This window comes from Eucyclogobius newberryi, unplaced genomic scaffold (assembly GCF_026437365.1).
Source record: "Eucyclogobius newberryi isolate DKJ021-1_F unplaced genomic scaffold, fEucNew1.0.hap1 SCAF_172, whole genome shotgun sequence".
Lineage (NCBI taxonomy): Eukaryota > Metazoa > Chordata > Actinopteri > Gobiiformes > Gobiidae > Eucyclogobius > Eucyclogobius newberryi.
The window spans coordinates 63,515-91,102 of NW_027315804.1; the positions used below are offsets into that span (position 1 = coordinate 63,515).

At 43.8% G+C, this 27,588-nt stretch overlaps 1 protein-coding gene across 2 annotated transcripts in view; it reads left to right on the forward strand.

Moving 5' to 3' along the window:
• Positions 1-27,588, forward strand: part of LOC140363677 (mirror-image polydactyly gene 1 protein-like) — an 84,455-nt gene that overhangs the window by 12,893 nt on the left and 43,974 nt on the right. Inside the window, exons 1-2 of one of the 2 annotated variants that reach the window (XM_072450284.1) lie at positions 232-419; positions 5,178-5,287. In XM_072450284.1, coding sequence (XP_072306385.1) covers positions 337-419; positions 5,178-5,287 — 193 coding nt within the window. In that variant the 5' untranslated portion in view covers positions 232-336. Of the gene's footprint in view, positions 1-231; positions 420-5,177; positions 5,288-27,588 lie in introns of those variants that run through there. The other variant, XM_072450285.1, reaches the window with a different exon arrangement.

The window sequence follows — 27,588 nt, forward strand, 5'->3', positions numbered from 1 at the left end:
GGTTTAGTCCTGGTTTAGACATTGTATGGACCTGGGTTAGACCTGGGTTAGACCTGGTTTAGACTTGGTTTGGTTCTGGTTTAGACCTGGTTTAGTCCTGGTTTAGACCTGGTTTAGTCCTGGTTTAGAACTGGTTTAGTCCTGGTTTAGTCCTGGTTTAGACCTGGTATAGTCCTGGTTTAGACCTGGTTTAGTCCTGGTTTAGTCCTGGTTTAGTCCTGGTGAAATTTGAGCCTCATCTTCATTAAAGTGAATGGACGTGTCTTGGGCCAATCAGAGCGCTGTGTGGGGTCATGTGACTCAGGTGCTGTTGTTGCCACGGGGACCGAGGGTTTGATGGCGTCCAGAGCCCAGGACCTGAAACTGGCTCTGACCCGGACTAAAGTCAGAATCCGGGGTCTGGAGCTGCAGGTGCACAGGTAAAACCGGGTCAGAACCTGGACTAAACTGGGTCTGAACAGGACTAAACCGGGTCTAAAACAGGTCTTAATAGATCTAAACCCGGTCTAAAACAGGTCTGTACAGGACTAAACCGGGTCTAAAACAGGTCTGTACAGGACTAAACCGGGTCTAAAACAGGTCTGAACAGGACTAAACTGGGTCTGAACAGGACTAAACTGGGTCTGAACAGGACTAAACCGGGTCTAAAACAGGTCTTAATAGATCTAAACCCGGTCTAAAACAGGTCTGTACAGGACTAAACCGGGTCTAAAACAGGTCTGTACAGGACTAAACCGGGTCTAAAACAGGTCTGAACAGGACTAAACTGGGTCTGAACAGGACTAAACTGGGTCTGAACAGGACTAAACCGGGTCTAAAACAGGTCTTAATAGATCTAAACCCGGTCTAAAACAGGTCTGTACAGGACTAAACCGGGTCTAAAACAAGTCTGAACAGGACTAAACTGGGTCTGAACAGGACTAAACTGGGTCTGAACAGGACTAAACCGGGTCTAAAACAGGTCTTAATAGATCTAAACCCGGTCTAAAACAGGTCTGTACAGGACTAAACCGGGTCTAAAACAGGTCTGTACAGGACTAAACCGGGTCTAAAACAGGTCTGAACAGGACTAAACTGGGTCTGAACAGGACTAAACTGGGTCTGAACAGGACTAAACCGGGTCTAAAACAGGTCTTAATAGATCTAAACCCGGTCTAAAACAGGTCTGTACAGGACTAAACCGGGTCTAAAACAGGTCTGTACAGGACTAAACCGGGTCTAAAACAGGTCTGAACAGGACTAAACTGGGTCTGAACAGGACTAAACTGGGTCTGAACAGGACTAAACCGGGTCTAAAACAGGTCTTAATAGATCTAAACCCGGTCTAAAACAGGTCTGTACAGGACTAAACCGGGTCTAAAACAGGTCTGTACAGGACTAAACCGGGTCTAAAACAGGTCTGAACAGGACTAAACTGGGTCTGAACAGGACTAAACTGGGTCTGAACAGGACTAAACCGGGTCTAAAACAGGTCTTAATAGATCTAAACCCGGTCTAAAACAGGTCTGTACAGGACTAAACCGGGTCTAAAACAGGTCTGTACAGGACTAAACCGGGTCTAAAACAGGTCTGAACAGGACTAAACTGGGTCTGAACAGGACTAAACTGGGTCTGAACAGGACTAAACCGGGTCTAAAACAGGTCTTAATAGATCTAAACCCGGTCTAAAACAGGTCTGTACAGGACTAAACCGGGTCTAAAACAGGTCTGTACAGGACTAAACCGGGTCTAAAACAGGTCTGAACAGGACTAAACTGGGTCTGAACAGGACTAAACTGGGTCTGAACAGGACTAAACCGGGTCTAAAACAGGTCTTAATAGATCTAAACCCGGTCTAAAACAGGTCTGTACAGGACTAAACCGGGTCTAAAACAGGTCTGTACAGGACTAAACCGGGTCTAAAACAGGTCTGAACAGGACTAAACTGGGTCTGAACAGGACTAAACTGGGTCTGAACAGGACTAAACCGGGTCTAAAACAGGTCTTAATAGATCTAAACCCGGTCTAAAACAGGTCTGTACAGGACTAAACCGGGTCTAAAACAGGTCTGTACAGGACTAAACCGGGTCTAAAACAGGTCTGAACAGGACTAAACTGGGTCTGAACAGGACTAAACCGGGTCTAAAACAGGTCTTAATAGATCTAAACCCGGTCTAAAACAGGTCTGTACAGGACTAAACCGGGTCTAAAACAGGTCTGTACAGGACTAAACCGGGTCTAAAACAGGTCTGAACAGGACTAAACTGGGTCTGAACAGGACTAAACTGGGTCTGAACAGGACTAAACCGGGTCTAAAACAGGTCTTAATAGATCTAAACCCGGTCTAAAACAGGTCTGTACAGGACTAAACCGGGTCTAAAACAGGTCTGTACAGGACTAAACCGGGTCTAAAACAGGTCTGAACAGGACTAAACTGGGTCTGAACAGGACTAAACTGGGTCTGAACAGGACTAAACCGGGTCTAAAACAGGTCTGTACAGGACTAAACCGGGTCTAAAACAGGTCTGAACAGGACTAAACTGGGTCTGAACAGGACTAAACTGGGTCTGAACAGGACTAAACCGGGTCTAAAACAGGTCTGAACAGGACTAAACCGGGTCTAAAACAGGTCTTAATAGATCTAAACCGGGTCTAAAACAGGTCTGTACAGGACTAAACCGGGTCTAAAACAGGTCTGTACAGGACTAAACCGGGTCTAAAACAGGTCTGTACAGGACTAAACCGGGTCTAAAACAGGTCTGAACAGGACTAAACTGGGTCTGAACAGGACTAAACTGGGTCTGAACAGGACTAAACCGGGTCTAAAACAGGTCTTAATAGATCTAAACCCGGTCTAAAACAGGTCTGTACAGGACTAAACCGGGTCTAAAACAGGTCTGTACAGGACTAAACCGGGTCTAAAACAGGTCTGAACAGGACTAAACTGGGTCTGAACAGGACTAAACTGGGTCTGAACAGGACTAAACCGGGTCTAAAACAGGTCTTAATAGATCTAAACCCGGTCTAAAACAGGTCTGTACAGGACTAAACCGGGTCTAAAACAGGTCTGTACAGGACTAAACCGGGTCTAAAACAGGTCTGAACAGGACTAAACTGGGTCTGAACAGGACTAAACTGGGTCTGAACAGGACTAAACCGGGTCTAAAACAGGTCTTAATAGATCTAAACCCGGTCTAAAACAGGTCTGTACAGGACTAAACCGGGTCTAAAACAGGTCTGTACAGGACTAAACCGGGTCTAAAACAGGTCTGAACAGGACTAAACTGGGTCTGAACAGGACTAAACTGGGTCTGAACAGGACTAAACCGGGTCTAAAACAGGTCTTAATAGATCTAAACCCGGTCTAAAACAGGTCTGTACAGGACTAAACCGGGTCTAAAACAGGTCTGTACAGGACTAAACCGGGTCTAAAACAGGTCTGAACAGGACTAAACTGGGTCTGAACAGGACTAAACTGGGTCTGAACAGGACTAAACCGGGTCTAAAACAGGTCTTAATAGATCTAAACCCGGTCTAAAACAGGTCTGTACAGGACTAAACCGGGTCTAAAACAGGTCTGTACAGGACTAAACCGGGTCTAAAACAGGTCTGAACAGGACTAAACTGGGTCTGAACAGGACTAAACTGGGTCTGAACAGGACTAAACCGGGTCTAAAACAGGTCTTAATAGATCTAAACCCGGTCTAAAACAGGTCTGTACAGGACTAAACCGGGTCTAAAACAGGTCTGTACAGGACTAAACCGGGTCTAAAACAGGTCTGAACAGGACTAAACTGGGTCTGAACAGGACTAAACTGGGTCTGAACAGGACTAAACCGGGTCTAAAACAGGTCTTAATAGATCTAAACCCGGTCTAAAACAGGTCTGTACAGGACTAAACCGGGTCTAAAACAGGTCTGTACAGGACTAAACCGGGTCTAAAACAGGTCTGAACAGGACTAAACTGGGTCTGAACAGGACTAAACTGGGTCTGAACAGGACTAAACCGGGTCTAAAACAGGTCTTAATAGATCTAAACCCGGTCTAAAACAGGTCTGTACAGGACTAAACCGGGTCTAAAACAGGTCTGTACAGGACTAAACCGGGTCTAAAACAGGTCTGAACAGGACTAAACTGGGTCTGAACAGGACTAAACTGGGTCTGAACAGGACTAAACCGGGTCTAAAACAGGTCTTAATAGATCTAAACCCGGTCTAAAACAGGTCTGTACAGGACTAAACCGGGTCTAAAACAGGTCTGTACAGGACTAAACCGGGTCTAAAACAGGTCTGAACAGGACTAAACTGGGTCTGAACAGGACTAAACTGGGTCTGAACAGGACTAAACCGGGTCTAAAACAGGTCTTAATAGATCTAAACCCGGTCTAAAACAGGTCTGTACAGGACTAAACCGGGTCTAAAACAGGTCTGTACAGGACTAAACCGGGTCTAAAACAGGTCTGAACAGGACTAAACTGGGTCTGAACAGGACTAAACTGGGTCTGAACAGGACTAAACCGGGTCTAAAACAGGTCTGAACAGGACTAAACCCGGTCTAAAACAGGTCTTAATAGATCTAAACCGGGTCTAAAACAGGTCTGAACAGGACTAAACCGGGTCTAAAACAGGTCTTAATAGATCTAAACCGGGTCTAAAACAGGTCTTAATAGATCTAAACCGGGTCTAAAACAGGTCTTAATAGATCTAAACCGGGTCTAAAACAGGTCTGTACAGGACTAAACCGGGTCTAAAACAGGTCTGAACAGGACTAAACCGGGTCTAAAACAGGTCTGAACAGGACTAAACCGGGTCTAAAACAGGTCTGTATAGGACTAAACCGGGTATAAAACAGGTCTGAACAGGACTAAACCGGGTCTAAAACAGGTCTTAATAGATCTAAACCGGGTCTAAAACAGGTCTTAATAGATCTAAACCGGGTCTAAAACAGGTCTGTACAGGACTAAACCGGGTATAAAACAGGTCTGAACAGGACTAAACCGGGTATAAAACAGGTCTGAACAGGACATAAACCTGGTCTAAAACACGTCTGAACTGGACTAAACCGGGTATAAAACACGTCTGAACAGGACTAAACCGGGTATAAAACACGTCTGAACTGGACTAAACCGGGTATAAAACAGGTCTGAACTGGACTAAACTGGGACTGGTCTAAACTGGGTCAAATGTAATGTATTTCAGAGAGCCGGGTCAAGTGCCCGGTCCAGACTTGGGTCCAGCTCAGAGTCCAGACACAGGTTCAACATGGATCTCCAAAGAACTTCGGGACTCTTTGGTCGACATGTACAAAGGTGATACTTACAAATACTTTTACTTTTACTGCAACTGCAAATACCGAAACGACTACAAATACATTTACTACCGTAAAAAATGCAACTACTACAAATACTTTTACTGCTACTGCAACGACTACAAATACTTTTACTACCGCAAATAATGCAACTACTACAAATACTTTTACTACCGCAAATAATGGAACTACTACAAATACTTTTACTGCTACTGCGACGACTACAAATACTTTTACTACCGCAAATAATGCAACTACTACAAATACTTTTACTACTGCAAATAATGCAACTGCTACAAATACTTTTACTGCTACTGCAACGACTACAAATACTTTTACCACCACAAATAATGCAACTACTACAAATACTTTTACTACCGCAAATAATGCAACTACTACAAATACTTGTATTGCTCCTGTAGGTACTCCAAAAGCCCAGCAGAGGGTGCTGTCTCACTATTACACTATGTAAACGGGTTTAATATAATTCATATTTGAATTATTTTGTCTCTGCAGATTAAAAACAACAGTGATTACAAATATTTACTATGTCAATTACAAGTAGGGTTAGGGTTATCATCCAGTGAGACAGAGACATAAACGAGACTTGTAAAACGAGACATGTAAACGAGACTTGTAAAACGAGACATGTAAAACGAGACATGTAAACGAGACATGTAAACGAGACATGTAAACAAGACATGTAAACGAGTCGTAAACGAGACTTGTAAACGAGACATGTAAAACGAGACATGTAAACGAGACATGTAAAACGAGGCATTTAAACGAGACATGTAAACGAGACATGTAAACGAGACATGTAAACAAGACATGTAAACGAGTCGTAAACGAGGCATGTAAACGAGACTTGTATACGAGACATGTAAACGAGACATGTAAAACGAGACATGTAAACGAGACATGTAAAACGAGGCATTTAAACGAGACATGTAAACGAGACATGTAAACGAGACATGTAAACAAGACATGTAAACGAGGCATGTAAACGAGACTTGTATACGAGACATGTAAACGAGACATGTAAAACGAGACATGTAAACGAGACATGTAAAACGAGGCATTTAAACGAGACTTGTAAACGAGACATGTAAACGAGACATGTAAACAAGACATGTAAACGAGTCGTAAACGAGGCATGTAAACGAGACATGTAAACGAGACATGTAAACGAGACATGTAAAACGAGACATGTAAAACGAGACATGTAAAACGAGACATGTAAACGAGACATGTAAACGAGACATGTAAAACGAGACATGTAAACGAGTCGTAAACGAGGTATGTAAACGAGACTTGTATACGAGGTATGTAAACGAGACTTGTATACGAGACATGTAAACGAGACATGTAAAACGAGGCATTTAAACGAGACTTGTAAACGAGACATGTAAACAAGACATGTAAACGAGTCGTAAACGAGGCATGTAAACGAGGCATGTAAACAAGACTTGTATACGAGACATGTAAACGAGACATGTAAACGAGACATGTAAACGAGACATGTAAACGAGACTTGTAAACGAGACTTGTAAACGAGACATGTAAACGAGACATGTAAACGAGACATGTAAACGAGACATGTAAACGAGGCATGTAAACGAGACATGTAAACGAGTCTTATAAACGAGACATGTAAAACGAGACATGTAAAACGAGACATGTAAAACGAGACATGTAAACGAGACATGTAAACGAGTCTTGTAAACGAGACATGCAAACGAGACATGTAAACGAGACATGTAAAACGAGACTTGTAAAACGAGACTTGTAAAACGAGACATGTAAAACGAGACATGTAAAACGAGACATGTAAAACGAGACTTGTAAAACGAGACATGTAAAACGAGACATGTAAAACGAGACTTGTAAACGAGACTTGTAAAACGAGACTTGTAAAACGAGACATGTAAACGAGACATGTAAAACGAGACATGTAAAACGAGACATGTAAAACGAGACATGTAAACGAGACATGTAAAACGAGACATGTAAAACGAGACTTGTAAACGAGACTTGTAAACGAGACTTGTAAACGAGACTTGTAAACGAGACATGTAAACGAGACTTGTAAACGAGACATGTAAAACGAGACATGTAAAACGAGACATGTAAACGAGACATGTAAACGAGTCTTGTAAACGAGTCTTGTAAACGAGACATGTAAACGAGACATGTAAACGAGACATGTAAAACGAGACATGTAAACGAGACATGTAAACGAGACATGTAAACGAGACATGTAAACGAGACATGCAAACGAGACATGCAAACGAGTCGTAAACGAGACATGTAAACGAGACATGTAAACGAGACATGTAAACGAGACTTGTAAACGAGACTTGTAAACGAGACATGTAAAACGAGACTTGTAAACGAGACTTGTAAAACGAGACTTGTAAAACGAGACTTGTAAACGAGACTTGTAAACGAGACATGTAAACGAGTCTTGTAAACGAGTCTTGTAAACGAGACATGTAAACGAGACATGTAAACGAGACATGTAAACGAGACATGCAAACGAGACATGCAAACGAGACATGTAAAACGAGACATGTAAAACGAGACATGTAAAACGAGACATGTAAAACGAGACATGTAAAACGAGACTTGTAAACGAGACTTGTAAACGAGACTTGTAAAACGAGACATGTAAACGAGACATGTAAACGAGACATGTAAACGAGACTTGTAAACGAGACATGTAAACGAGACATGTAAACGAGACATGTAAACGAGACATGTAAACGAGACATGTAAAACGAGACATGTAAACGAGACTTGTAAACGAGACTTGTAAACGAGACTTGTAAACGAGACTTGTAAACGAGACATGTAAACGAGACATGTAAAACGAGACATGTAAACGAGACATGTAAACGAGTCTTGTAAACGAGTCTTGTAAACGAGACATGTAAACGAGACATGTAAACGAGACATGTAAAACGAGACATGTAAAACGAGACATGTAAACGAGACATGTAAACGAGACATGTAAACGAGACATGCAAACGAGACATGTAAACGAGTCGTAAACGAGACATGTAAACGAGACTTGTAAAACGAGACATGTAAACGAGACTTGTAAACGAGACATGTAAAACGAGACTTGTAAACGAGACTTGTAAAACGAGACTTGTAAACGAGACTTGTAAAACGAGACTTGTAAACGAGACATGTAAACGAGACATGTAAACGAGTCTTGTAAACGAGTCTTGTAAACGAGACATGTAAACGAGACATGCAAACGAGACATGCAAACGAGACATGTAAAACGAGACATGTAAAACGAGACATGTAAAACGAGACTTGTAAACGAGACTTGTAAACGAGACTTGTAAAACGAGACATGTAAACGAGACATGTAAACGAGACATGTAAAACGAGACATGTAAACGAGACTTGTAAACGAGACATGTAAACGAGACATGTAAACGAGACATGTAAACGAGACATGTAAACGAGACATGTAAAACGAGACTTGTAAAACGAGACTTGTAAAACGAGACTTGTAAACGAAACATGTAAACGAGACATGTAAACGAGTCTTGTAAACGAGACATGCAAACGAGACATGCAAACGAGTCTTGTAAACGAGACATGTAAACGAGACATGTAAACGAGTCTTGTAAACGAGTCTTGTAAACGAGACATGTAAACGAGACTTGTAAACGAGACATGTAAACGAGACATGTAAAACGAGACATGTAAAACGAGACTTGTAAAACGAGACTTGTAAAACGAGACTTGTAAATGAAACATGTAAACGAGACATGTAAACGAGTCTTGTAAACGAGACATGTAAACGAGTCTTATAAACGAGACATGTAAAACGAGACATGTAAAACGAGACATGTAAAACGAGACATGTAAACGAGACATGTAAACGAGACATGTAAACGAGTCTTGTAAACGAGACATGCAAACGAGACATGCAAACGAGTCTTGTAAACGAGACATGTAAACGAGACATGTAAACGAGTCTTGTAAACGAGTCTTGTAAACGAGACATGTAAACGAGACTTGTAAACGAGACATGTAAACGAGACTTGTAAAACGAGACTTGTAAACGAGACTTGTAAACGAGACTTGTAAAACGAGACTTGTAAAACGAGACTTGTAAACGAAACATGTAAACGAGACATGTAAACGAGACATGTAAACGAGACTTGTAAACGAAACATGTAAACGAGACATGTAAACGAGACATGTAAACGAGACATGTATACGAGACATGTAAACGAGACATGTAAAACGAGACATGTAAAACGAGACATGTAAAACGAGACTTGTAAACGAAACATGTAAACGAGACATGTAAACGAAACATGTAAACGAAACATGTAAACGAGACATGTATACGAGACATGTATACGAGACTTGTAAAACGAGACTTGTAAACGAGACATGTAAAACGAGACTTGTAAACGAGACTTGTAAACGAGACTTGTAAACGAGACTTGTAAACGAGACTTGTAAACGAGACATGTAAAACGAGACATGTAAAACGAGACATGTAAAACGAGACATGTAAACGAGGCATGTAAACGAGGCATGTAAACGAGACTTGTAAAACGAGACTTGTAAACGAGACTTGTAAACGAGACTTGTAAAACAGACGTGTAAAACAGACGTGTAAACGAGACGTGTAAACGAGACATGTAAACGAGACATGTAAACGAGACTTGTAAACGAGACATGTAAAACGAGACATGTAAAACGAGACTTGTAAACGAGACTTGTAAACGAGACTTGTAACCGAGACTTGTAAACGAGACATGTAAACGAGACATGTAAACGAGACTTGTAAACGAGACTTGTAAACGAGACTTGTAAACGAGACTTGTAAACGAGACTTGTAAACGAGACATGTAAACGAGACATGTAAACGAGACGTAAAGGAGATGTAAACGAGACGTAAACAAGACTGGAAATATAAACGAGTTATAACTGGGACATAAATGACACTTTGGAGACATAAACAATGCAAATAAACCGATGGCTGAGCAAAAACTGCAGCTAAATCTAGACAAAACGGAAACACTGATAATTGCCCCTGATGCCATTCCAGGGATGAACCAGTAAGTGGGGGATCGAGGCCCGTCTGCTAAACCAAGTCTTAGAAACTTGGGTGTTGTCTTTGACAAAGACACGTCTTTAGAGCTCCACTCCGAGCTGTCAACGAGGAACTGTTTCTTTGAGTTCAGTGGAGGAGCATCTGCAGCATCTGCAGCATCTGCATCAGCAGCGTCTGAAACAGAAGGAGAGAAACATGTGACCAGCAGTGACCAGACACAGGAGAACTCAAATATGAAATACTGTTGACTTGTAAACGAGTCTTGTAAACGAGACATATAAAACGAGACTTGTAAACGAGACATGTAAACGAGACTTGTAAACGAAACATGTAAACGAGACATGTAAACGAGACATGTAAAACGAGACATGTAAAACGAGACTTGTAAACAAGACTTGTAAAACGAGACTTGTAAACGAGACTTGTAAACGAGACATGTAAAACGAGACATGTAAAACGAGACATGTAAAACGAGACATGTAAACGAGACATGTAAAACGAGACATGTAAAACGAGACTTGTAAACGAGACTTGTAACCGAGACTTGTAAACGAGACTTGTAACCGAGACTTGTAAACGAGACATGTAAACGAGACTTGTAAACGAGACTTGTAAACGAGACTTGTAAACGAGACATGTAAAACGAGACATGTAAACGAGACTTGTAAACGAGACTTGTAAACGAGACATGTAAAACGAGACATGTAAAACGAGACTTGTAACCGAGACTTGTAAACGAGACTTGTAAACGAGACATGTAAACGAGACATGTAAACGAGACTTGTAAACGAGACTTGTAAACGAGACTTGTAAACGAGACTTGTAAACGAGACTTGTAAACGAGACATGTAAACCAGACATGTAAACCAGACACGTAAACGAGACGTAAACGAGACGTAAAGGAGATGTAAACGAGACGTAAACAAGACTGGAAATATAAACGAGTTATAACTGGGACATAAATGACACTTTGGAGACATAAACAATGCAAATAAACCGATGGCTGAGCAAAAACTGCAGCTAAATCTAGACAAAACGGAAACACTGATAATTGCCCCTGATGCCATTCCAGGGATGAACCAGTAAGTGGGGGATCGAGGCCCGTCTGCTAAACCAAGTCTTAGAAACTTGGGTGTTGTCTTTGACAAAGACACGTCTTTAGAGCTCCACTCCGAGCTGTCAACGAGGAACTGTTTCTTTGAGTTCAGTGGAGGAGCATCTGCAGCATCTGCAGCATCTGCATCAGCAGCGTCTGAAACAGAAGGAGAGAAACATGTGACCAGCAGTGACCAGACACAGGAGAACTCAAATATGAAATACTGTTGACCGTAAAAGTAGTGTTTATTAGAGGATAGAGCTCAAGCTGCCATACTTCCCCCAGAGTTGCTCCTAGGGCAGCGGGCCAGAAGTCATTTCAAAGAGGAACGTTTTAAGCCTGGACTTAAATGAAGAGACTGTGTCGGCCTCTTTAACATGGACAGGACTCAACCTCCTACTGTGCTTTTAGAGACTCTTGGGACCACCAGAAGGCTCTACCTCCTACCGTGCTTTTAGAGACTCTTGGGACCACCAGAAGGCTCTACCTCCTACTAGAAAAAGCTTCAGTTGTAGTCATCTGGACTCAGTTAGAAAAAAATAAAAAAATATTTTTTTCTGAGTCCAGATGACTACAACTGAAGCTTTTTCTACTATGGAACACGCCTGGACGAATGAGGGATTACACCGACATATTCTACCTCCTACTGTGCTTTTAGAGACTCTTGGCACCACCAGAAGGCTCTACCTCCTACTGTGCTTTTAGATGGTTCTAGAGCATCTTTGAGGTAGGAGGGGCCATGTCATTTATGGCTTTGTAAATCAGGAGGAGGAGTTTAAATGTGATTCTAAACTGGACAGGTGCCAGTGAAGAGACTCCAGCACCGGCGTAATGTGCTCTCTTCTTTTAGTTGCTGTTAGTAATCTTGCTGCTGCATTTTGAACCAGTTAAAGCTTTTTATGGAACTTTTAGGACCTGCTGTGAGCAGGAGTTACAGGAGAATCTAGTCGTTACAAATGCAGGAGACGTTTTTCAGCTTCACTTTTAGGCCGGATTCTTCTGATTTGATCTTTTTTACACAGATGAAAGAGTCTGTTTTACAAGCTTGATTTATATGAGCTTTAAATGAGAGCTCCTGGTCCAATAAGACTCTGAGGTTTCTTACAGTAGAACTGGAGGCTTCAGTGAGACTATCTGCTCAGATAGAGCGTCTCGTACATGTTTAGGACCAGCACAATGACCTCCAGCACAATGACCTCCAGCACATTGACCTCGGTTTATTCATGGTTAAGAAGCAGATCATTAAGTGTCCTCCAGGCTAAGTCTGTCTGATTGCTCTGATCAGGTTCATTTATAAATACAGCGGAGTGTCATCTGCATCTGATCATGTGACCTGATCATGTGACCTAACGGCAGCATGTAAAGAGTAAACAAAACTGGACCCAGTACTGACCCCTGTGGCACACCGTAAGTTACTGTAGAACAGGGGGAGGAGCTCTTTTTACATGAACAAACTGGTACATATCATATAAATAGGATGTAAAGCAGCTGAGGGCGGGGCAGCTGAGGGCGGGGCCTCTGAGGGTGGGGCCTCTGACACCTACATCACGTTCTAACCTCTGCAGAGGGCGGGGCCTCTGACACCTACATCACATTCTAACCTCTGCAGAGGGCGGGGCCTCTGAGGGCGGGGCCTCTGCAGTAGAATGTTGTGGTCAATAGGGTCAAACGCTGAGGTCAGAAAAAGACTGAGACATAAATGAGACGATGGACAAATAGAATAAATAATTGAGTTGATCTTCTAATAAGATGATTAGGTCAAAAGATCTATTCACCAGAATCAGAAAAGGTTTAGGAACTGGCTCTGGTGAAGAAAAACACAAGTTGAAAAAAGATGAAAGAATGTTATGAAATATGAAGGATTCTACAGTTGGACTGTAGGGGGCGTCGTCTCCTCTGTAGGGGGCGTTGTCTCCTCTGTTGGGGGCGTCGTCTCCTCTGTAGGGGGCGTCGTCTCCTCTGTTGGGGGCGTCGTCTCCTCTGTTGGGGGCGTCGTATCCTCTGTAGGGGGCGTCGTCTCCTCTGTAGGGGGCGTCGTCTCCTCTGTAGGGGGCGTCGTCTCCTCTGTTGGGGGCGTCGTCTCCTCTGTAGGGGGCGTCGTCTCCTCTGTTGGGGGCGTCGTCTCCTCTGTTGGGGGCGTCGTCTCCTCTGTAGGGGGCGTCGTCTCCTCTGTAGGGGGCGTCGTCTCCTCTGTAGGGGGCTTCGTCTCCTCTGTAGGGGGCGTCGTCTCCTCTGTTGGGGGCGTCGTCTCCTCTGTTGGGGGCGTCGTATCCTCTGTAGGGGGCGTCGTCTCCTCTGTAGGGGGCGTCGTCTCCTCTGTAGGGGGCGTCGTCTCCTCTGTTGGGGGCGTCGTCTCCTCTGTAGGGGGCGTCGTCTCCTCTGTAGGGGGCGTCGTCTCCTCTGTTGGGGGCGTCGTCTCCTCTGTTGGGGGCGTCGTATCCTCTGTAGGGGGCGTCGTCTCCTCTGTAGGGGGCGTCGTCTCCTCTGTAGGGGGCGTCGTCTCCTCTGTTGGGGGCGTCGTCTCCTCTGTAGGGGGCGTCGTCTCCTCTGTTGGGGGCGTCGTCTCCTCTGTTGGGGGCGTCGTCTCTGTAGGGGGCGTCGTCTCCTCTGTAGGGGGCTTCGTCTCCTCTGTTGGGGGCGTCGTCTCCTCTGTTGGGGGCGTCGTCTCCTCTGTAGGGGGCGTCGTCTCCTCTGTTGGGGGCGTCGTCTCCTCTGTTGGGGGCGTCGTCTCCTCTGTAGGGGGCGTCGTCTCCTCTGTAGGGGGCTTCGTCTCCTCTGTTGGGGGCGTCGTCTCCTCTGTTGGGGCGTCGTTTCCTCTGTGTCTCCTCTTCCTCCTCTCCTCTTCCTCCTCTCTTCTTCCTCCTCTCTTCTTCCTCCTCTCTTCTTCCTCCTCTCTTCTTCCTCCACTCCTCTTCCTCCTCTCTTCTTCCTCCTCTCCTCTTCCTCCTCTCTTCTTCCTCCTCTCCTCTTCCTCCTCTTCCTCCTCCTCTTTTCCTCCTCTCCTCTTCCTCCTCTCCTCTTCCTCCTCTCCTCTCCTCCTCTCCTCTTCCACCTCTCCTCTCCTCTTCCTCCTCTCTTCTTCCTCCTCTCCTCTTCCTCCTCTCTTCTTCCTCCTCTCCTCTTCCTCCTCTTCCTCCTCCTCTTTTCCTCCTCTCTTCTTCCTCCTCTCCTCTTCCTCCTCCTCTCTTCCTCCTCTCCTCTTCCTCCTCTACTCTTCCTCCTCTCTTCCTCCACCTCTCCTCTTCATCCTCTTCCTCCTCTCTTCTTCCTCTTCCTCCTCTCCTCTTCCTCCTCTCCTCTCTCCCCCTTTTTTCCCTTCCTCTCTCTTGTCTCCCTTTCTTCCTCTCTTTCCTTTCCCTTCCCTTCTCCTCGTCTCCCTCTTTCTCCTCTTTCCCTTTCTTCCTCTCTTTCCTTTCCCTTCCCCTCGTCTCCCTCTTTCTACTCTTTCCCTTTCTTCCTCTCTTTCCTTTCCCTTCCCCTCGTCTCTCGCACTCTCCTCTTTCTTCCTCTCTTTCCTTTCCCTTCTCCTCGTCTCCCGCGCTCTCCTCTTTCTTCCTCTCTTTCCTTTCCCTTCTCCTTGTCTCCCGCGCTCTCCTCTTTCTTCCTCTCTTTCCTTTCCCTTCTCCTCGTCTCCCTCTTTCTCCTCTTTCCCTTTCTTCCTCTCTTTCCTTTCACTTCTCGTCTCCCGCGCTCTCCTCTTTCTTCCTCTCTTTCCTTTCCCTTCTCCTTGTCTCCCGCGCTCTCCTCTTTCTTCCTCTCTTTCCTTTCCCTTCTCCTCGTCTCCCGCGCTCTCCTCTTTTTTCCTCTCTTTCCTTTCACTTCTCCTCGTCTCCCGCGCTCTCCTCTTTCTTCCTCTCTTTCCTTTCCCTTCTCCTCGTCTCCCGCGCTCTCCTCTTTCTTCCTCTCTTTCCTTTCACTTCTCCTCGTCTCCCGCGCTCTCCTCTTTCTTCCTCTTTCCTTTCCCTTCTCCTCGTCTCCCGCACTCTCCTCTTTCTTCCTCTTTCCTTTCCCTTCTCCTCGTCTCCCGCGCTCTCCTCTTTCTTCCTCTCTTTCCTTTCCCTTCTCCTCGTCTCCCGCGCTCTCCTCTTTCTTCCTCTCTTTCCTTTCCCTTCTCCTCGTCTCCCGCGCTCTCCTCTTTCTTCCTCTCTTTCCTTTCCCTTCTCCTCGTCTCCCGCGCTCTCCTCTTTTTTCCTCTCTTTCCTTTCACTTCTCCTCGTCTCCCGCGCTCTCCTCTTTCTTCCTCTCTTTCCTTTCCCTTCTCCTCGTCTCCCGCGCTCTCCTCTTTCTTCCTCTCTTTCCTTTCACTTCTCCTCGTCTCCCGCGCTCTCCTCTTTCTTCCTCTCTTTCCTTTCCCTTCTCCTCGTCTCCCGCATTCTCCTCTTTCTTCCTCTCTTTCCTTTCCCTTCTCCTCGTCTCCCGCACTCTCCTCTTTCTTCCTCTCTTTCCTTTCCCTTCTCCTCGTCTCCCGCGCTCTCCTCTTTCTTCCTCTCTTTCCTTTCCCTTCTCCTCGTCTCCCGCACTCTCCTCTTTCTTCCTCTCTTTCCTTTCCCTTCTCCTCGTCTCCCGCACTCTCCTCTTTCTTCCTCTCTTTCCTTTCCCTTCTCCTCGTCTCCCGCACTCTCCTCTTTCTTCCTCTCTTTCCTTTCCCTTCTCCTCGTCTCCCGCGCTCTCCTCTTTCTTCCTCTCTTTCCTTTCCCTTCTCCTCGTCTCCCGCACTCTCCTCTTTCTTCCTCTCTTTCCTTTCCCTTCTCCTCGTCTCCCGCGCTCTCCCCTTTCTTCCCTTCCTTCCGTTCTCTTCTCGCTCTTCGTTTCTTGGATCAGTGGGGTTTCTTCCTCACTTCTCTTCCCTTCTCACTCTCTCTTCGCGCTCTTCTTTCGTTTCTCGTTTCCTGAATCAGTGGGATCAGTGGGGTTTCTTCCTCTCCTCTTCGTTCCTTCTCCTCTTTCTGTCTCTTCTCTCTCTTTCTTCCCTTTCCTCTCTCGTCTCCCGCTCTTTGGTGGATCAGTGGGATCAGTGGGATTTGCAGCAGAGCCGTGTAATCAGAGCGACACTGTTATAAATATTCATGCGGCCAGTTGGAGGCGCCGCAGCCACCGGCCTGAATTAAATCCAGCTTAAAAAATTAATGAGAGTGCGGTGACGCGCTGTGATTGGCCCAGGCCGATCGCGGCGATGTCATCACTTCAAACGGCCCGTCCGGCGAAACATGGACGGACATTTAAGAGGATTTAGGCGAAATGTGACGAATATTAATGTGCAGGAATAGTCATTTACAGGAATGTGAGTTTTATCAAGAACCAAGTTTGGACCGAGTCAGAGCAGCACAAAGTACAAAGTACAAACCACAAAGTACAAACCACAAAGTACAAACCACAAAGTACAAACCACAAAGTACAAACCACAAAGTACAAACCACAAAGTACAAACCACAAAGTACAAACCACAAAGTACAAACCACAAAGTACAAACCACAAAGTACAAACCACAAAGTACAAACCACAAAGTACAAACTACAAAGTACAAACCACAAAGTACAAACCACAAAGTACAAACCACAAAGTACAAACCACAAAGTACAAACCACAAAGTACAAACCACAAAGTACAAACCACAAAGTACAAACCACAAAGTACAAAGTGTACACAAACCACAAAGTACAAACCACAAAGTACAAAGTGTACACAAACTACAAAGTACAAACCACAAAGTACAAAGTGTACACAAACCACAATGTGTACACAAACCACAAAGTGGTACAATGTGTACACAAACCACAAAGTGGTACAAAGTATAAAGTGGTACAAAGTATAAAGTGGTGCAAAGTACAACGTGTATGACAGTAGTTGTAATTCAATTCAAATGCCCAAAATCACAACAGCAGTTGCCTCAGAGGGTAGTGGTTGTACTTGTAGTATTTGTAGTAGTAGTTGTGCTTGTAGTATTTGTAGTTATTGTGGTAGTGGTTGTACTTGTAGTATTTGCAGTATTTGTAGTAGTGGTTGTACTTGTAGTATTTGTAGTATTTGTAGTAGTAGTTGTACCTGGCCCTCAGAGGCAACTGTTGGCCCTCAGAGGCAACTGTTGTTGTGATTTTGGGCCTTACAAAAATAAATTGATTTGATTTGATTTGATTTGTAGTATTTGTAGTATTTGTGGTAGTGGTTGTACTTGTAGTATTTGCAGTATTTGTAGTAGTGGTTGCACTTGTAGTATTTGTAGTATTTGTAGTAGTGGTTGCACTTGTAGTATTTGTAGTATTTGTAGTAGTGGTTGTACTTGTAGTATTTGTAGTATTTGTAGTAGTGGTTGTACTTGTAGTATTTGTAGTAGTGGTTGTACTTGTAGTATTTGTAGTAGTGGTTGTACTTGTAATATTTGTAGTATTTGTAGTAGTGGTTGCACTTGTAGTATTTGTAGTATTTGTAGTAGTGGTTGTACTTGTAGTAGTGGTTGTACTTGTAGTATTTGTAGTAGTGGTTGTACTTGTAGTATTTGTAGTAGTGTTTGTACTTGTAGTATTTGTAGTAGTGGTTTTACTTGTAGTATTTGTAGTATTTGTAGTAGTAGTTGTACTTGTAGTATTTGTAGTATTTGTGGTAGTGGTTGTACTTGTAGTATTTGCAGTATTTGTAGTAGTGGTTGTACTTGTAGTATTTGTAGTAGTGGTTGTACTTGTAGTATTTGTAGTATTTGTAGTAGTGGTTGTACTTGTAGTATTTGTAGTAGTGGTTGTACTTGTAGTATTTGTAGTAGTGTTTGTACTTGTAGTATTTGTAGTATTTGTAATAGTGGTTTTACTTGTAGTATTTGTAGTAGTGGTTTTACTTGTAGTATTTGTAGTAGTGGTTGTACTTGTAGTATTTGTAGTAGTGGTTGTACTTGTAGTATTTGTAGTAGTGGTTGTACTTGTAGTATTTGTAGTAGTGGTTGTACTTGTAGTATTTGTAGTAGTGTTTGTACTTGTAGTATTTGTAGTAGTGGTTGTACTTGTAGTATTTGTAGTAGTGGTTGTACTTGTAGTATTTGTAGTAGTGTTTGTACTTGTAGTATTTGTAGTATTTGTAATAGTGGTTTTACTTGTAGTATTTGTAGTAGTGGTTGTACTTGTAGTATTTGTAGTAGTGGTTGTACTTGTAGTATTTGTAGTAGTGGTTGTACTTGTAGTATTTGTAGTATTTGTAGTAGTGGTTGTACTTGTAGTATTTGTAGTAGTAGTTGTACTTGTAGTATTTGTAGTATTTGTGGTAGTGGTTGTACTTGTAGTATTTGCAGTAGTGGTTGTACTTGTAGTATTTGTAGTAGTGGTTGTACTTGTAGTATTCGTAGTAGTGGTTGTACTTGTAGTATTTGTAGTAATGGTTGTACTTGTAGTATTTGTAGTAGTGGTTGTACTTGTAGTATTTGTAGTAGTGGTTGTACTTGTAGTATTTGTAGTAGTGGTTGTACTTGTAGTATTTGTAGTAGTGGTTGTACTTGTAGTATTTGTAGTAGTGGTTAAAGCTGGGGTCCCAGTGCGTCTCTGAATGTGTACATTTAATGTTCATGTTACATCTTGTAAAAGCAGAACTCTGACAAAATCAGACCACTGCGTGCTGTCTGTGGCTAGTGGGCGGGCCGCTTGAATTTCACTGGTGGATATAGTATTGTTATAGTAGTGGATGTAGTATTGCTGTAATAGTGGATGTAGTATTGCTGTAGTAGTGGATGTAGTATTGCTGTAGTATTGCTGTAGTAGTGGATGTAGTATTGCTGTAGTAGTGGATGTAGTATTGCTGTAGTAGTGGATGTAGTATTGCTGTAGTAGTGGATGTAGTATTGCTGTAGTAGTGGTAGTTTGTGTAGCTGTAGTAGTGGATGTAGTATTGCTGTAGTAGTGGATGTAGTATTGCTGTAGTAGTGGATGTAGTATTGATGTAGTATTGCTGTAGTAGTGGATGTAGTATTGCTGTAGTAGTGGATGTAGTATTGCTGTAGTAGTGGATGTAGTATTGCTGTAGTATTGGATGTAGTATTGCTGTAGTAGTGGATGTAGCATTGCTGTAGTAGTGGATGTAGTATTGATGTAGTATTGCTGTAGTAGTGGATGTAGCATTGCTGTAGTAGTGGATGTAGTATTGATGTAGTATTGCTGTAGTAGTGGATGTAGTATTGCTGTAGTAGTGGATGTAGCATTGCTGTAGTAGTGGATGTAGCATTGCTGTAGTAGTGGATGTAGCATTGCTGTAGTAGTGGATGTAGCATTGCTGTAGTAGTGGATGTAGCATTGCTGTAGTAGTGGATGTAGTATTGATGTAGTATTGCTGTAGTAGTGGATGTAGTATTGCTGTAGTAGTGGATGTAGTATTGCTGTAGTAGTGGATGTAGTATTGCTGTAGTAGTGGATGTAGCATTGCTGTAGTAGTGGATGTAGCATTGCTGTAGTAGTGGATGTAGTATTGATGTAGTATTGCTGTAGTAGTGGATGTAGTATTGCTGTAGTAGTGGATGTAGTATTGCTGTAGTAGTGGATGTAGTATTGCTGTAGTAGTGGATGTAGTATTGCTGTAGTAGTGGATGTAGTATTGCTGTAGTAGTGGATGTAGTATTGCTGTAGTAGTGGATGTAGTATTGCTGTAGTAGTGGATGTAGTATTGCTGTAGTAGTGGATGTAGTATTGCTGTAGTAGTGGATGTAGTATTGCTGTAGTAGTGGATGTAGTATTGCTGTAGTAGTGGATGTAGTATTGCTGTAGTAGTGGATGTAGTATTGCTGTAGTAGTGGATGTAGTATTGCTGTAGTAGTGGATGTAGTATTGCTGTAGTAGTGGATGTAGTATTGCTGTAGTAGTGGATGTAGTATTGCTGTAGTAGTGGATGTAGTATTGCTGTAGTAGTGGATGTAGTATTGCTGTTGTAGTGGATGTAGTATTGTTGTAGTAGTGGTAGTTTGTGTAGCTGTAGTAGTTGTGGTATTTGTTGTGAGTTTTTTGATTACAGTGGATTTGTTGTGGCGCCACAAACCGCTGGAGTCAGAATCTGAATAAACTCCATTTCCCATGAGCCCCTGCGGTGACGCACACAAATGAGACGAGCTCAGGCTCACACTGTTTTTACCTTTTTTATCTCACATTTACTGTCACTTTTACACTTGTTTAACAGTATATATATATATATATATATATATAGGCAAGGCAAGTTTATTTGTAGAGCACATTTCATACACAAGGCAATTCAAAGTGCTTCACAGCAGGAAAAATGCATTCAATTCACAAAGAAATTACAGAAACAGAAATACAATAAAATTAACTAAATTAAAAATTATCAATCCAACTGATTTTCTAAACTAATAAAATCACAAACAAAAGAGAAGAGTGCAAAGAAAAAATCCTTTCAGTCATATGCGCAGCTAAACAAAACTGTTTTTAGCTTAGATTTGAACATTGTCAGAGTAGAAGCCTGTCTCACATCTTCAGGAAGACTGTTCCAGATTTGAGCTGCATAAAACTGAAACGCAGATTCCCCATGTTTTGTCCTGACTCTGGCACCAGCAAGAGGCCGGTCCATGTTTTGTCCTGACTCTGGGCACCAGCAGGAGGCCGGTCCCTGAGGTCCTCAGAGTCCGAGATGGTTCATATGGCACTAACATATCCAAGATGTACATTGGTGCTAGGCCATGGAGAGACTTGTACACAAGCAGAGCTGCTTTAAAGTCTCTTCTCTGAGCCACAGGGGGCAGTGCAGAGACCTGAGAACAGGACTAATGTGATCATACTTCCTGGTTCTAGTCAGGACCCGAGCAGCAGCGTTCTGGATGTACTGCAGCTGTTTTACAGCTCGTTTGGAGAGACCAGTGAGCGGCCGTTACAGTAGTCTAATCTACTGGAGACAAACGCATGGATAAGTCTCTCTAAATCTGGTTTTGACACTATATTTTTGATTTTGGCAATGTTTTTTAGATGGTAAAAAGCTGCTGATGTTATTGATTTGACGTGGCTATTAAAGTTCAAGTCTGAGTCCATTATTACCCCCAGATTTCTAATTTGGTTTGTAGGTTTTAGAGCGAGACTCTGGAGGTGACCGCTAACACTTTCTCTTTGTTTCTGTGGGCCAAAAACGATTATTTCAGTCTTGTCTGAGTTCAGCTGGAGAAAGTTGTTTTGCATCCACAAACTGATCTGTTGGATGCAGTGACAGAGTGAATCTACTGGTCCATAGTCACCTGCCGACAGTGAAACATAGATCTGAGTGTCGTCTGCATAATTGTGATAGGACACATTTTCACTGCGTATCAACTGACCTAACGGCAGCATGTAGAGGTTGAACAGAAGGGGACCCAGGACTGACCCTTGGGGCACTCCACAGGTCAGGGTCATGTGGTCTGAGACACAGCTACCAATTTCAACAAAGTACTTCCTGTCTTCCAGATAGGACCTTAACCAGTTTAGGGCAGTGCCAGTGATGCCCACCCAGTCCTCTAGTCTCTGTAAGAGGATCCCATGATCGACAGTGTCAAAAGCAGCACTCAGATCTAACAGAATTAAGACTGAGGCTTTGCCCGTGTCAGTGTTCAGGCGGATGTCATATTATATATATATATATGTATATATATATGTATATTATATATATATATATATATATATATATATATATGTATATTATATATATGTATATATATGTATATATATATGTATATATATGTATGTATATGTATACATATATATATATATATATATATATATGTATATATATATATATATATGTATATATATATATATATATATATATATATATGTATATATATGTATATGTATATATATGTGTGTATATGTATACATATATATATATATATATATGTATATATATGTATGTATATATATGTATATATATGTGTGTATATGTAAGATAAGATAAGATAAGATAAGATAAGATAAGATATTCCTTTATTGTCCCACATGGGGAAATTTCATTGGTGCAACGCAGGTAAATACAGAGGTAGATCCAGAAGAACAGATCACTTATAGGAAGTCTGAAAAACACTTTCAGTAGAAGATCTCCTATAAATAAAAACTCCCATAGACAAATAAATAAATAAATACCATTGCATGTGATCCCGACAGTAATTGCACATGAATATGTGTCACGACAGCACATAGATTGCACATGAATTTCACAGTAATTGCACATGAATTGCACATGAATTCCAACAGCAATTGCACATACGACAGAATTGCACATCAGTATTAGGTTAGGTCAGTACTGCGACGGGATAACGTGACGATCTCCGGGTAAGACGACTGTTGTCGGCAGTTTCATGAGTTCCTCCTTTGTGGAAACGCGGTACGGGGCCGGAGCCGGGGGGCCGGAGCCGGGGGGCCGGGCCGGAGCCGGGGGGCGTGGCCGGAGCCGGGGGACTCAGAGCCAAGACACATCGCAACGACACGACGAAAACACTCAATCCAGCCGAATAAAGTCAAAACAAGTTAATTTAAAGCGATTCCAGTGCGTGTCCCGATCGTTGGTGAAGTTCCTCTTCCATATAAACGTGTATATAAACGTGTATATAAACGTGTATATAAACGTGTACCGACGACACGCCGTACTTTAGCGCGGCCGGAGGGCGCGGGGGGGGGCTGGTGGGCTGGTGGGCTCGCTCGGAGCTAGCTCACGTCACAACAACACAACGAACGCAACGAAAAACGCTCAAATCCAGCCAAAAAAAAGTCAAAAACAGTTGAATTAAAAAACTATTCCAGCGCGTGTCCCTATCGTACAGTAAAATAGAAAAAATATACTAACTATATTTACAAAATATAGGAGATAAAGCACAATAAGTGTGAGAAAGAAGAGAGAGCGTTTACACCGGGCTGCCAGCTGTACCAGCGCCTTATGACGTGTATATGTATACATATATATATATATACGTATGTATATATATATATATATATATATATATATATATATATATATATATATATATATATATATATATATATATATCTTATCGAGGTTCTGAACGTCTGAGCTGCGTCTGAATGTTCAGGGAAGCTTCAGCGTTGACTCTGAGTCCCAGAGGTCGAGAGATTTCTAAAAACAGAGTTCCAAACTAGCCTCAACTTTATTAACAATAAAATATATATATATTTTTAGGACCTTAGCTTCCCCACACGTGGGAGGCGGTCTCACTGTGTTAACCTCTCTCACCGAACAGCACACTTTGCACAGAGGGTTAAGGGTAAGGGGTTAAGGGTAAGGGTTAGGGGTAAGGGTTAGGGGTTAAGGGTTAGGGGTTAGGGTTAAGGGTTAGGGTTAGGGGTTTACGGTTAAGGGTTAAGTGTTAGGCTCAGTTGTAAATCCAGTTTCGTTGCATGTTCTACCACTTGGACAGAGCCTCTTCTTCTGTTCGCTCACTCAGTCTTTGTTTGTTCTTCACCCGAGCTCTGCCTTTGCTCAGCTCTTAACACAAGCTCATTAACAACGTCTTAACACACACATTAGCGCCGCATTAGCACGTTGTATTAGCACGTTATATTAACGCGCTGCATTAAGAGCCTTAATGAGAGCTGTAAACACTCTTCACTGCTCTGCTCCAAAGTGCCGCTTAACCTGATCTGTTTGTGCAGCTTCAGAGTGCTCAGTAAACTCTCTCTCTTCCTCTTCATCCTGACCCTAAAGTGCTCAGTAAACTCTCTCTCTTCCTCTTCATCCTGACCCTAAAGTGCTCAGTAAACTCTCTCTCTTCCTCTTCATCCTGACCCTAAAGTGCTCAGTAAACTCTCTCTCTTCCTCTTCATCCTGACCCTAAAGTGCTCAGTAAACTCTCTCTCTTCCTCTTCATCCTGACCCTAAAGTGCTCAGTAAACTCTCTCTCTTCCTCTTCATCCTGACCCTAAAGTGCTCAGTAAACTCTCTCTCTTCATCCTGACCCTAAAGTGCTCAGTAAACTCTCTCTCTTCCTCTTCATCCTGACCCTAAAGTGCTCAGTAAACTCTCTCTCTTCATCCTGACCCTAAAGTGCTCAGTAAACTCTCTCTCTTCCTCTTCATCCTGACCCTAAAGTGCTCAGTAAACTCTCTCTCTTCCTCTTCATCCTGACCCTAAAGTGCTCAGTAAACTCTCTCTCTTCATCCTGACCCTAAAGTGCTCAGTAAACTCTCTTCCTCTTCATCCTGACCCTAAAGTGCTCAGTAAACTCTCTCTCTTCCTCTTCATCCTGACCCTAAAGTGCTCAGTAAACTCTCTCTCTTCCTCTTCATCCTGACCCTAAAGTGCTCAGTAAACTCTCTTCCTCTTCATCCTGACCCTAAAGTGCTCGGTAAACTCTCTCTTCCTCTTCATCCTGACCCTAAAGTGCTCAGTAAACTCTCTTCCTCTTCATCCTGACCCTAAAGTGCTCAGTAAACTCTCTCTCTTCCTCTTCATCCTGACCCTAAAGTGCTCAGTAAACTCTCTCTCTTCATCCTGACCCTAAAGTGCTCAGTAAACTCTCTCTCTTCCTCTTCATCCTGACCCTAAAGTGCTCAGTAAACTCTCTCTCTTCCTCTTCATCCTGACCCTAAAGTGCTCAGTAAACTCTCTCTCTTCCTCTTCATCCTGACCCTAAAGTGCTCAGTAAACTCTCTCTCTTCATCCTGACCCTAAAGTGCTCAGTAAACTCTCTTCCTCTTCATCCTGACCCTAAAGTGCTCAGTAAACTCTCTCTCTTCCTCTTCATCCTGACCCTAAAGTGCTCAGTAAACTCTCTCTCTTCCTCTTCATCCTGACCCTAAAGTGCTCAGTAAACTCTCTCTTCCTCTTCATCCTGACCCTAAAGTGCTCAGTAAACTCTCTTCCTCTTCATCCTGACCCTAAAGTGCTCGGTAAACTCTCTCTTCCTCTTCATCCTGACCCTAAAGTGCAGAGTAAACTCTCTTCCTCTTCATCCTGACCCTAAAGTGCTCAGTAAACTCTCTCTCTTCCTCTTCATCCTGACCCTAAAGTGCTCAGTAAACTCTCTTCCTCTTCATCCTGACCCTAAAGTGCTCAGTAAACTCTCTCTCTTCCTCTTCATCCTGACCCTAAAGTGCTCAGTAAACTCTCTTCCTCTTCATCCTGACCCTAAAGTGCTCAGTAAACTCTCTCTCTTCCTCTTCATCCTGACCCTAAAGTGCTCAGTAAACTCTCTTCCTCTTCATCCTGACCCTAAAGTGCTCAGTAAACTCTCTCTCTTCCTCTTCATCCTGACCCTAAAGTGCTCAGTAAACTCTCTTCCTCTTCATCCTGACCCTAAAGTGCTCAGTAAACTCTCTCTCTTCCTCTTCATCCTGACCCTAAAGTGCTCAGTAAACTCTCTCTCTTCCTCTTCATCCTGACCCTAAAGTGCTCAGTAAACTCTCTTCCTCTTCATCCTGACCCTAAAGTGCTCAGTAAACTCTCTCTCTTCCTCTTCATCCTGACCCTAAAGTGCTCAGTAAACTCTCTTCCTCTTCATCCTGACCCTAAAGTGCTCAGTAAACTCTCACACAGACATTGTTTTTATTCATAATAAATCAAACAAAACGGAACAACAGACACAAATCAAAATCAACAGACATCCAACAAAACGATAGAAACTAAAGCGCATGTAAACCAGAGCGAGTGTCCCACTTGGACCACAGTCCGGCAAATTTGTCCCGTTTCAAATTGATTACGAATGACATTTTTAAATTTTTTCGAATGTGAACTTTGTGTCATAAATATTTAGCGAGGGCCTTTTTTTCTGCCATCGGGAGGAGACAGTCCCACAGGGCAGTCCCACAGGGCAGTCCCACAGGGCAGTCCCACAGAGCAGTCCCACAGGGCAGTCCCACAGAGCAGTCTCACAGAGCAGTCCCACAGGGCAGTCCCACAGGGCAGTCCCACAGAGCAGTCTCACAGAGCAGTCCCACAGGGCAGTCCCACAGGGCAGTCCCACAGAGCAGTCCCACAGGGCAGTCCCACAGAGCAGTCTCACAGAGCAGTCCCACAGGGCAGTCCCACAGGGCAGTCCCACAGAGCAGTCTCACAGAGCAGTCCCACAGGGCAGTCCCACAGGGCATTCCCACAGAGCAGTCTCACAGAGCAGTCCCACAGAGCAGTCCCACAGGGCAGTCCCACAGAGCAGTCCCACAGGGCAGTCCCACAGGGCAGTCTCACAGAGCAGTCCCACAGGGCAGTCCCACAGGGCAGTCCCACAGAGCAGTCCCACAGGGCAGTCCCACAGGGCATTCCCACAGAGCAGTCTCACAGAGCAGTCCCACAGAGCAGTCCCACAGGGCAGTCCCACAGAGCAGTCCCACAGGGCAGTCCCACAGGGCAGTCCCACAGGGCAGTCCCACAGGGCAGTCCCACAGGTGGAGGAGCAGCGTCTCTACTCCAAGCTCCCCCCGTGTGGCCGAGCTCCTCACCTTATCTCTAAGGGAGCGCCCAGCCACACGGCGGAGGAAACACATTTCGACCGCTTGTATCCGCGATCTTGTTCTTTCGGTCACTACCCAAAGCTCATGACCATAGGTGAGGTCAGAACGTAGACCGACCAGTAAATAGAGAGCTTTGCCTTTCGACTCAGCTCCCTCTTCACCACAACAGTCCGATGCAGCGACTGCATCACTGCAGCCGCTGCACCGATCCGCCTGTCGATCTCACGCTCCATCCTTCACTCACTCGTGAACAAGACCCCGAGATACTTGAACTCCTCCACTTGGGGCAAGGACTGCCCACCCACCTGAAGAGGGCAAGACACCTTTTTCCGGTCGAGAACCATGGCCTCGGATTTGGAGCTGATGATTCTCATCCCAGCCGCTTCACACTCGGCTGCAAACTGTCCCAGTGCATGTTGCAGGTCCGGGTTTGATGGAGCCATCAGGACAACATCGTCTGCAAACAGCAGAGATGAGATCCTGTGGTCCCCAAACCGGACACCCTCCGGCCCCTGACCACACCCTCCGACCCCTGACTGCGCCTAGAAATTCTGTCCATAAAAATTATGAACAGAACCGGTGACAAAGGGCAGCCCTGGCGGAGTCCAACATGCACTGGGAACAGGTCTGACTTACTGCCGGCAATGCGAACACAGCTCCTGCTCCGGTCATACAGGGACCGGACAGCCCTGAGCAAAGGGCCCCGGACCCCGTACTCC